Genomic DNA, 12,847 nt, shown 5'->3' with positions numbered 1-12,847 from the left:
TAACTAGTAATTTTCCTATGCATTTTAGCTCAGACTATATCTGCTTCAAGTAGCGTTGCTGTAAACAAAAAAGAAGGTGAGTTTTTCTCATTCAAAGACTAAAATAAAAATAGTTATAATAATAATTAAATATTTTACGAAGAGGCCTCCAAGTAGCAATATGGCTTCGATTTTGACTACACAATCATAAAAAATACCTTAGAACAAAACGTAGACGGAGAAGCAGTTTGTGGGCCAGGGCAATATTGTAACCCTTGGTGTAGCTGGCATTTTGCGAACCAGACATGTACATACATACCTAAGAGATTTTTTGATCAACAATGAAAAACACAAACACTGGCGTTGTCCTAATTCTTAAAAGAGCAAACTAAGGATATTTTACTGAGTTTGTTGTTTTGATTTGAATTTCTTATGATGCTCTCTTTTCTTAATCAGGTCCAACGGTTTCTTTAACCATAAAAGTCACGATTAATTGCAGTGGTGGCCATTTGCAGGCCTTAAATAGCAGCCTGCAGACTGATGTAAGTAATTAGAAAATAGCACAAAGTAAATACGTGCGCTGATTGGTTAAAAATTGTGTTTCTATAACTCGATGGAGACACAGACAGTTGTCGTAGACACGGCAATCAATATTCACGGCGCTAAAATAAGCAATGCAAAAATAACAACTAATAATTGTGCCAAATTTTAATGTCACAGCTGACAAAAACCAGGTTAACACTAAACAAATATTTGCACATTTTAAAACAAGCGAGTAAGATGTTTACAGAGCCCGCTACACATTCAAAAATAGTCTGTGAAAGAAATTATCGAAGCGGCTGACCTTTCAAAGAAGTATATGAATTGGCGCAACTTCACTCCATTCTAGGCTTTGCAGCACTTCAGAACTATTCACAGCTCCTCAACTGGACAAGATATTCGTCCAGAATGCCGAGTCAAACTTTTTTTAACAGAAAAATAATGCACTTTCACCTCCAAGGTTCGAGTCGCTCGATCGTCGGTCGTCAAACCATTCGGTTAGTTCGATGAAGCGAAATAAAACCACAATTCTTGACTCCTTCCAGTGCTGGACTTCAGTTAAACCATCGACTTAGTTATTTCTCATAATTACGTTAACTTTGGGGTCTGTTTTCTTTGTTTGTTTGGCCAAACAACGGTAAATTTTAGCCTTGAAGCAAATGTTGAACAGTTGATTTATTTCTGTTCATCGACTCCCGTACTATGATTGGTTGATTACTGTTCATGACGTAAAACCGCGAGGTGAAGAGAATCTACGTTTTGATGTTAAATAAAGCGCTAAATATTACTTTGATGTGCGTTATTTTCTTTGTGCTGTTTTCTAAAAGAAATAGAAAACATGTTTTCCGTGTTTCTATCGAGTTATAGAAACACTCGTGAAAGTTTGGGAGAACTCGAAAAAGCTGTGGAAACACTCGTCTATCGACTCGTGTTCCCACAGCATTTCTCGTTCTCCCAAACTTCCACTCGTGTTTCTATAACTCGATAGAAACACGGAACATGTTTTCTATTTCTTAAATGTAAATCTATTAATATGTTCTTATTCAACTAAGGAGGGTTCTTGCTGTAAGAAGGGATTGGGTTTGAGTCGTTTTGGTATCAAACTGGGGCAAAGATTTTGATAACATGTAGGGATTTTTTGAAGCCCCTTTTACAGGTGTGAAATTTAGAGTATAACGAAATTTGGGTCAGTCTCAAATAGGGTGTAGACATTAAAGTCGCTTAGTTTGGTCTAACATTGAGAAAGGGTTTCAAGGGAAAAGGGCCACACAACCCCACAGATCATATTTTTGCCATCATCGATGTCACCTTATATTCTTGTTGCAAACCATATTAAAAAAAAATAGATGACAAATATATCCCATGCATTGCAAAAAAAGAGAGATGAAAAAGAATTAACTGCATTAAGTAGAAGTACAAATGCTTTTGAACTGGAACTGTCACTGTCGTTATTAGTCTTTAGTTGTAATACGTAATTTCTCTTTTCTCTTTTTCAGATCAAAGCGGTATACACTAAAGTAGGACTTCCAATACATTCAGTGATAACCAAGAACATTAGCTGCGATTCCTATTTTAATATAGCTGCAGAGCTGTCTTTTTATAGTGGAATTCCTTCAGGAAAAACCATTGAAGGGGTGTTCGAGGATGCTCTCGAGGGCGGAACAATCATTCGCAAGTTAACAACTAGCAACACAAAAGCCATGACCTTTAAGTTTCATGGTAAGTAATGTATTTCAGTGTAGAAGACATAATAGTAGTCACTTACATAACTTTAAAGTGATATTTCACTGGAGTGACCATTAAACAGCTCAATGATTCATTTAAAACACTCACGCCACTTTTTCAACCATTAAAAGTGATGCCAAAACCAACAGTGATTCGCCGGCGCACGTTTACCCGCGTTTCTTGCCGGATACATGTATTTTTAAGTTTTAGTTGCTTTTTTTATTGTCCGTTTTGTAATTTGCCATTGTAATTATAGTGGTTCGGTCAAAAAATAGAGATATTTTTTGCGCACGTTGTTTTATGCCATCAGTAGAAAAATTAGATCCCCTGGACTGCCTTTTACATGACTGTTTGCAATCGGAATAAAAGTATTATGCAAGCGTCGTTTGGTCAATGCCCTATGCGCCACAGGGCGTCTAAGGGATTGATGTTGGTAAGCGTCGTTACTGCGCAAAACACTTGTCGCCGTAGAAACCACTCATACAGTCAAAGCTAAGACCATGAAAATCAGATAAATTTACTCTTCAAGGCTGTCTTAGCTATGATTGTATGAGGAACACTGCTTGTTTTGAAAGGACAATAACAGAAACAAACGTATATTATTAACCAAGGACGCGGGTTGCTTCTGAGAGAACATCGGCCCTTCAGGGCTTCTTCTCTAACAGCACGGTCCTGAGTAAACTTGGTTAAAAAAAAACATCACACAATTTAATGACTGAAAAAACCCTGAAAAATGGTATATCAAGACTAATTCTAATACCATTATTGGACCGGCAATAAAGCACTCTGGTTGGCTGATTTTAGTTATTGACCCCCTCAGCTGTCTTTTATAATACATGTAATCGTACAATAAATAACTTACCACAAAAATAACAACAAACCAAATATACATCTAAGATAAATAATTTATGCAATTTTATTAATCATGCCTTATCATGTTTAGGTGTTACCATAAAATACAAGCCAAAAGATGGACAATGCCAACAAGTCTGCTGCGATGGAGCTGGTGGGGAAATGACTGTAGCCCCAGAATGCACTCCGGCAAACAAATGTGAAGGAATTGCGCTTGACGAGAAGAAAGAGGACGGACATTGCCCTGGGGATTCGAAGGGCACTTGCTCTTTGGAGTGCGAAGAAGGTAAACTTTGTGGATTTGTTTGTATACTTTGCTATTAATTCACCGGATTAAAAAAGCATATAATACAGCTTGCAAGATTATAAAAAATTCGTTATCGTATCTAATTTGAAAGAAATTGGTGCGAAACTTGTTTCACATTGATATTAGCCCCATACATTTACAGAAATTTCTATGACTGTGTTGCACGTCTTGCTACAAAGATATACAAAAATTTGCAAAATTGACGCTTTTCAATATGAAATGTCTCTTTTTAAGCTATGCCATCATGAGGAATTTTCGATTGTGTAATGTATAAAAATGCATTTAAATCATATCGAAGAATTGACCAAGACTACATAGGAACGATAAACTGAAATTGCAGTAAACAAGGATAACAATAAACAGGTTCTTTTAGTGTAAAGACAATAATTGATTAAGTTGCTTTTTTTATTTTCAGATTCAGGAGGTATTCACACTTCGCCAAGCTTCAATTTTGTTATTCTGCTGGCCATTGCAACGTTCGTCAAGTAAGTAGCAAAGTAAATGCAAAACGTTAACAACAATTGAAGCAATTGCGTAACAGCTGTCGTTGAACTTAAAGCCAGTGGAGGGAAGTGGGAGGGGGTATTAAGAGGGGGAAGGGTAGTGGTATACCAATGTGCCTTCAATAAAATCTACCCAAAATACCAAGAAATGCTTTCTAGCAAAAAAAAATATACTTGACATATACTTTTCATTGCCTCCATGTTTCTATAATCGTCACCTTTTGATTCACAACCTTTCCAAAAATGAACTAAAACTGTGAAGCTACCGTAAAGGAAGAGGATAAATCAAAATGTTCCAAATTATTGATACCATGAAAACGTTCTATCTTTTAAATTATTATATAACAAAAACATAATGTTCGATGATAAGTTTCAGCTCAGCAAAACCGTTAGATACACCGCAGATTAATTATAGTTAAATCAGGTATCCTGAACCGGACTATTCGCAGGATAGTTCATAACGCGCCCGGCTGTTAGCACCGCGAGTTTCGAAATGAATATTGTTATGGATCGGCGTGCGCTGCAATGATTAATCATTTAACGAAAAGTGTTTTTAAATAACGTTTCTGTCTAATCTTTTTCCTCCACAGAACGATATTCTTTTAAAAGAACAAGTACAGAAACAAACTACTAGAAGGTGGACAGGGCCCGCAAAGCAAGATCCAAGAATTTGAGTGCACGTGTGTGTGTGTCCACAAACAAAATGTTTTCATTAAAGACAGCCTAGTACTTACTCCTGCGCGGTCCCCAGTGGAAACAAATGTACATTGTTCAACAGAAATACATTTCACTAGAAAAGTAGAGTTACCCGGTTTCTTGTATTCTAATCATTCGTATAAGTGTATATAAAACTATTCACTGAAGTGAAGGATGATTTTTTAATAGTTAAGTTGTGTCAAAACTTACATTTTTCTCGGGTGCGTTACTCGGAGATGAATAGCAAAGGATATTCGGAGTATGAGTAGCCAATCAACCCGCGCCAGAAACACTATCCACTGTTTTAGCATATATATACAAAATTACATTGTCATATCGGTATTTTGTATAAAATAATAAGGCTTTAATGAAATAAAAAAGTGTGTGTGAATAAACCAGAAACATTTTATTGCTGTCTCTTTTCTTGTACTGTAATTGGTGCTGAATGAATAAAGGAGAACCACACCAAAGTTTGACTCCAAGCAGCCTCTATCAAACTGACAGCGCTCAGAAGGCTCCGTGCAAATCAACCGGAATCAGGTTTCGGGGTTGGGGACAAAGCAACAATCTTTGTAGTTACTGTTACTAAATATAATATGCCAGTTTAAAGAACATCAAATTTCCAAGGGGCAACCATCAGACCAATATTTATAGTTCTTGTTCACCAGTTAATTTTCTTCCGTGCGCCCATTCAAAAACGGGAATCGCGAATTATTTTTTACTTTTTGGGATAAAAGACTTAATTGAAAGCCGAGAATTAGCAAGCGAAACAAAAGCAGACGAGAAACCCACTGAATTTAGTATACGTAGTTTCTTTTTGTCTGGAGGCCAGCTTGTGTACAAAAAAAGTCACGGACGGGAACTACCCATCCTGGCATTTCTCTCGGACGGGCACTTTTTAAATAATAGAGTTTTTCTGTCAGGGAACTATCGACTGATAGTTGCCCCGCGGAAATTTGATGTTCTTAAAACTAATATTAGACCGAGAAGCGAAGCTGGAGGCCAGCTTGTTTACGAAAAAAGTCACGGACGGGAACTATCCATCCGGGCATTTCTCTCGGACGGGCACTTTTTAAATAATAGAGTGTTTCTGTCGAGGAACTATCGACTGATAGTTGCCCCGCGGAAATTTGATGTTCTTAAAACTAATATTAGCCCGAGAAGCGAAGCTTCGAGGGCTGATATGCTAGTTTTAAGAACATCGAGCATCGTGAATTGTTTTTTACTTTTCAGGATAAAAACTCAATTGAAAGCCGAAATTTAACAAACGAAACAAAACCAGGCAAGAAACCCACTAAATGTAGTGAATTTGGTTTGGTTTTTTGCCTGCAGGCACGCTTGTTTACCAAAAAAAAATTACGGGCGGGCACTATCGATCCGGGCATTTTTCTTTGGCGAGCATTATTTTAACAATAAAGTGTTTCTGTCGAGGAACTATCGGCTGATAGTTGCCCCTTGGACATTTGATGTTGTTAAAACAAATATTAGCCCGAGAAGCGAAGCTTCGAGGGCTAATATGCCAGTTTTTATCAGACCGATAGTTCCGAGACAGAAACACTCTATTGTTTTTATTGTTCACCACTAAATTTTCTTCCGCGCGCCCATACAAAAACGAGCATCGTGAATTATTTTTTTACTTTTCAGGATAAAAAACTCAATTGAAAGCCGAAATTTAAGAAACAAAACAAAACGAGACAAGAAACCCACTAAATGCAGTGAATTTGGTTGTTTTTTTTTTGTCTGCAGGCACGCTTGTTTACAAAAAAAATTCACGGGGGGCACTATCGATCCGGGAATTTTTCTTTAGCGGGCACTATGACTGATAGTGCCCTCCGCCGGACGAACACTATTGCGTCACGTGTTCAATTTAAACCAATCAGAATCGGAGAAAATTTAGTGGTGAACTATAAGGGCTGATAGTGCCCTCCGATGGACGAACACTATCGCGTCACGTGATCAATTTAAACCAATCAGAATCGGAGAAAATTTAGTGGTGAACTATAAGGGCTGATAGTGAACTCCGTGATGAACACTTTCGAGTCACGTGATCAATTTAAACCAATCAGAATCGGAGAAAATTAATTCGTGAAGCCCCCGTCCCAAACAAAAAAAGAGCCCCCTACGCCCCCCCCCCCCCTGCCCCCCCCCCCCCCCTTTCCAAAAAATATTTTAGACGCAAAAATCCCACCGAAAATACGCCGATTAGGTTTATATTTAGTTGCAGTTCTTAAGGAAAGATATAACTTTTCCAGATTCAGTATTGCTCGATGCGTTAAGTGGCTGGTAATGCTTTGCAGTACTTTCCAGCTCTTATACTTCGGTTGATGCTAAAATAATAGTATCAAACAAACATATCTTGCCGAGTGAACAAGAAGGGTTCCGAAATTGGCATTCAGTAATGGCGGACACAGAGCAATTGATCCTTTTGAAAACGGACTCACATTCGTTCAGTCTTGTTAAATGTTCTACTTTGATCTGAAGACAGCATTTTATGTTGTAAATAATAAAGATAGTAACTTTAAAGCTCAGTGATAAATAATGAAGATGAGTTGTTCAACAATGACACGAGCATGGGACAAAGAAAAAAAAACCGAGTCCCCGACGAGAACCGAGCCCATGGCCTCCCAGATACCAGTTAGGCGCTCTAACCAACTGAGCTGAGACTCGTGGTGAGCTGGGCCATTTACTAGGTTGATACGTGACACGCGTCCTGCATGCTGCTAGGATCAGCAATGTCGAAATCAACAAGTGTGTAGTAAATATTGAAGATATTATATCTTAAGCTCAGTGATAAATAATGAAGATGAGTTGTGTTGTATGTTGCACAATGGGATTAACGTGCTTTTGTGTGACTTTCAAAATCACTGCTCTGTATTGTCTTACTGGCACGTACTCGCACATGGCTTACTTGAACACGATTACGCAATAATTCTAGGGTAATGGCAGTTTTAGTTAGCTGAGACCTGAAAATTGGATAAATAAAACGTGAATCTATCAGAGGAATCATGTTTATTTGTAGATTGGCTATGTTTGCGACAGAAAGGGGTAATGTTTTTTGTCAACTGACAGCTGATTTGACTATGAGGGTAATTTGATTGCATTGGTCTAGCCTACTTAAATCGCGACCAGAAGAGGCGGTTGATACTTATCAGTGCTATGTATCGTCGTTGTCCAAGAGAAGAAGGAGTACATTCAAGAATGGCATTCACAGAGCAACGGACACGAAGATTCTGTGGACTACAGTATTCTATTTCGACAAAACGTCATTTAAAGAGATTAAAATTGCTTTTGCGTTTCTTTCAATATCATTGGCCTGCGACGCATTGAGTTAATTGCAAAGGAGCTTTTATCCTGCATTTAGTAATGATATTTACTAGGGGTGGGTCTTTTTATTATGTTGAGAAATGATGTGCAATAATCATACTACATGACAATGTTATTATCAACCTGATAACGTGAAACGTACTTCAAACAGGCGGGCACTGAATGATTAAAATGGACATCCTTTACAATGGAAAAATGAGGAAGAGGTTCAAGTAAATTAAAATATGTCGACCAAGCAAACACTGAAAAATTGAACCATATAACCGTCACAGTTTAAATAAATAAAAAAGGGCAATTTTAAAAGCATCGACTTCCCCAGGGCTATTTAAATGACATTTCATTATCTATGCAAATGAAACTTGAACAGAACTTATTTTAATTACGCTTTACCTGAAAATCTATTGCTGGCATCATTAATGGATGCAAAACACGCTTCCTTTGAGATCAACAAGGGCAAAAAATCGTAAGTTAGAAAAGAGAGATAGTGACATATTTCTTTTAAGTAGTAGATAAAATATGAGCGGGAGATCTGTATGGGCGTTTACAATGGCGAGCCGATAGGCGAGCCATTGTCGACGCCCATACAGATCGGACGCGAATATTTTATTCTACTTGTGAAATGAAAACAATAAATTGAATGCAAAGTATTATTATGCGAATCAGTAGAGATCTGTATCAAAAGTTAATGAATACTAATTAGCTGAGCAGGAGTTTGTATCAAAAGTTAATTCTATTGATTGATTTGTATGGGGGTTTACAGCTGTGTACATGTGATCTGAATACTGTGCTGGGATTGGTTTGCGCCCTCATGAATTATTAATGAATTTTACAACTTTATTTACATCTTAAAGGGATAAAGTAAGATATATTTAAAACGTAATGCTCTGAGAGGGGAGAACATTTTATAAAACATATTTAGAAAACCTAGAGAAGAAAGATAAATAAAAAAGAAAAATGGAGAACCAAATCAATTAAAATAAAGCTTGAAGAGGAAGGAATTAAAAAATAAATAAAACGACCGCGAAGGTTGAAATTAAAGAGATGGACAATTGAAAATTGGGCTTTTAAAATACTCCAAAGAGGGATTTTATCTTCAGAAAAAGGAAGAATGAACTGACAAACTGCATAACCAAAAGTATATTTCAGTAGCAATGAATATAGGATGTGATTGATGCCAAGTAAAGTGGGTTTAGGAAAAGGCGGGGATAAATTAGGTACGTTTCAATATAATTGATAATTTGTACTAGCTTCTTTAAGTATAGGAGGCAATATGCATAAAACAGAAGAAGATTCAGTTATTTTACCTGTACATGTACGACGTACTGATTACTAGAAAAATCTATTTTAAACAGTGCGTTCATCTACACTGGACGAAAACTTGAAGTAAATATGATACAAATTTAGGGCTCTAAATTTGACCAAAATTCTGACATTGGTAGCAAAGATGATGCAAACGCAGATGTTTGTTTCTAATGTATTTACACACAAATGTGAAGTCAATATAATATCTACTTTACATTTGCTTTGTTTTTGATATCTCAGCAAATCAACAAATTTCGGAAATACATTTCCTACAGCTTTGCTTTCTTTGCAAAAGTGAATCCGTTTTAGCAGTTCAACTAGAAGCCCACGAAGAAAGGACGTTCGTTACATGAAGGTAAAATACATTTATTTTTGATTTGATGTAAATGTAAATTAATTTAATTGACACTATTTTTTCTAATTTAGTCAATTAGTTTGGGCATATTTGGGGATTCTCTAGGATCTTTTTGGAATCAACAGCAGAAGCAAGTACAGCAAACATATTCTGCTGTAAAGATAATCTCAAAGGCGGCTTATTGATAATCTAAGACCTTCTTCAAATTCTTGTTTATAGACCACATGTAAAATCGTACAGAGTAAAGAAATGAGGTGACCTCGTCTTTTCTGGCAAGCAACAGTAAAATTGGTCTGCAATTCGTGATAAACAGTAGCAGTAATCTTCAGAAAGAAGGTAAACCATGATTTAACAAAATCACTTTATTAAGTTGCAGGACATAGAAACTTAACCCTAACAAAAATTAGACATCTCTCGTGAAGTATATAGAGCTCCTATCATCATATAGTTTCGATCTGAAATAAAATGTTATTTCATTTGGTAATCCAAATTACTTGGAAAATGTCATCCCACCTGCTATTTACTGGTTTCCTGCCCTTGTATATATAACCTCGCCAATACTCGGTTATTGAACAATAATTCGCCGATGGCGAAGTAAATATTGGTTAATATTTTCCGAGACGAAGTAAGGAGATATTCACCCACGTTCGCTAAGCCTAAGGTGAAATATTGCTTCAGTATAATATCCAGAGAAGAAAATCAAAAACAACAAAATTAAGGGATAAGACATGGAAATAGCAGGGACAAGTGCGCCTTCATGAAAAAAACTTACGTATTGCATTACAACGACCTAATTACAAAATAAGGAACCATTTTATTTTTTTGGGGCAAGCTACAGGATAACTACTATAGGTACATGTATAATGTTTTTTATAAACCTTAAAACAGCGCAAGAGGCCTGCCAATTCCAGCAAGGTCACGCTTTCTTTCGGAGCTCCCAGCGGCTAGAAGGGCGCAGAGCGGAGCTTCATAAGCATAGAGAAAGAACAATCATTCGTGCACTGAAAAAGGAGAACTTTGCATTTGATTTTTCATGGTCATCATGGCTAGCGGCATAGTTCGCGGGCTCGTGCGCTCTACGTACGATGTACGTGGCTCAACGTGACGGTCATACTCCAGAAATAGTAGGTTAATATTTAGGTTAACATGAGCTTGCATCTTTGATATTGGACTTCCTACTATGCTTAAAATATATAAACGTTTAAAACAGATCTAAAATGTTTAAATAATATTTTGCTTTTGATGTTCATACCTGTTTCCTAAATGTTCGCATAATTGGGATGTATATCATGGCCAGTGGTTTCCGCATGCCGCTAGGGACGTCTCAGTAACTCTTAACAGTAACTCTTGCGAAGTCATTTTTCTCTCACGACTCTTAACAGTAACCCTTGCGAGGTCATTTTCTCTGACGAAGACCGCAGAAGGCGATCGAAAGTTTAGAGTTTTTTTAAGATTTTTGATCTGTTTTATATTGATATTGATCAACATTTGGCATTATTACTCTTATATTGAACGTCCCCGTGCCTCTTTTAATAATAGCAGTTATTTACACAATTGTGTGCATTAAACTTTGGTCACGTAAAGTGCCGGGAGAGGGATCCACTCAGAATGAACAACAGTCTGAAGCTGTAAAAACTGCGAGAAAAGTTACGTTAATGATGATTGCGGTAGTGGTTTTATATATACTGTGCTGGTTTCCTATGTTTATATTAGGAATTGTTCAGTATACTAGTCATATGCAAATAAGCGGAAGCTTCCTTTTATTCATTATTTGGTTAACAGTTACCTACAGTGCACTGAATCCTTACGTTTATCTCATCTTTAGTCAAAAGTTTTGTAATGGATTTAAAAATGTTTTGAGAAATTTCCCTGGAAAAATGAGATTTTGCAATTTTAATACTCTTTCTTTGAGAACTCGAAGCGTGGAACTCGAACAGCTGTAAATATGGAAAAAAGGGGACGGGGGTGGGTGGCACTTCTTAGCATGTTATCTCCCGTGGTTTGCCGCATGGAGCTAATACTCTATTTCAGGCCAAAAATACAAGCTGCATTTGTAACGAAGACCAATTTAGAAATTTATGTTTTTTTAAATGCACGATGTTGACCCTCGATGTCCGGTTTTTTTAGACATATTGAAGCATCCAGGGTAGTGTTATCTTATTATTTTACAATATTTATCATATTTAAAAGCAATTTAATATTTGACTTAAAGTTGTTAATCAAAATTTAGTAGTATCCAAAGGAAAATAGTTATTTCAGAACACTTTTAGTTTTTGTTTTGTTTTCTCAAACACCCGCTGTGTTTTATAAAAATAAAATTAATAAAAAGTTTAATTAAAACGAAGTCCGCCAAGCAAACACTTACAAGTTGAACCTCATAACTGATAGAACTGTAAATGATAAAAACATATACATTGACGTTCTACACACTGTAAAAGAGTATTTTATTTTTCACGCAATTGAATTTTCGCATAGATGTTCATTGCCAAGTAACTTTTGTTCCAAGAATTAAAAACATTTGAGTTATTGGCGTATGTCTGTTTAACCGTATTATTTTATTCAGTAGAGAGAAATAGAAAGTAAATTATAATAAGTAATGCTGCGGCGATAGAAGGACGTTAGACAGGTGCACATTGTGTCAGAGCAGAAACCCATAAGGGTTGAAACGTGTAACGCGCGCGCACAGCGTTTGAATATTCATTTTGCTAAGTACCATATTTGGAAACACGAAGAATTTGTACGCGAATGCTTTTTACACGTAATAACACACGCAACATAATTTTTGGTTTTGCGGTAAGTTGCTTGAATTTCGACCTAAATGCCGTAAATTTCTTACAGAAACTAAAGAAATACATTAAGTGTATCGAAGCGAAGTTATCAAGACTACTTCAAGAAGATGAAACAGCCAAGAATTTAACCAAATTTAACTTTATTCAACCAAGCTTGTTCAAAAACAAGATAACGCCATCGAGCGCGAGCTAGCGCGCGCTGTGAATTTAATCCAGATATAGTAATTTTGATTGGTCAAACGTTTCTGGTGATTTTCCAAATATGGTACTTAGTGTAAACGAATGTGCAAACGCTTTGTACAATGCGAATCATAGGGAGTTACACGTTTCAACCCTTATGGGTTTCTGGTCAGAGTCATAATACCTACCTCCTATCAACTTATACATTCGAAAGTGCAAGTGTTGTAAATAATCACGCTAGAAGCGAAAAGGCTCTCCTTTGTGTGCGAAAAAACTGCAACTACTTTGAATTCAC

The 12,847-nt window shown here is 36.6% G+C and overlaps 1 protein-coding gene across 1 annotated transcript in view; it reads right to left on the bottom strand.

Moving 5' to 3' along the window:
- Window positions 1–11,958: 11,958 nt before the first annotated feature.
- The window catches only part of LOC144645582 (contactin-4-like), a 15,352-nt gene continuing 14,463 nt past the window's right edge, over window positions 11,959–12,847 (bottom strand). Inside the window, exon 13 of the mRNA XM_078505184.1 lies at window positions 11,959–11,973. Coding sequence (XP_078361310.1) covers window positions 11,959–11,973 — 15 coding nt within the window. The remainder of the gene's footprint in view (window positions 11,974–12,847) is intronic.

The sequence above is a fragment of the Oculina patagonica genome, chromosome 1 (assembly GCF_052425735.1).
Source record: "Oculina patagonica isolate OP01 chromosome 1, crgOcupat, whole genome shotgun sequence".
Lineage (NCBI taxonomy): Eukaryota > Metazoa > Cnidaria > Anthozoa > Scleractinia > Oculinidae > Oculina > Oculina patagonica.
This window is presented reverse-complemented; position numbering and strand designations above follow the sequence as displayed.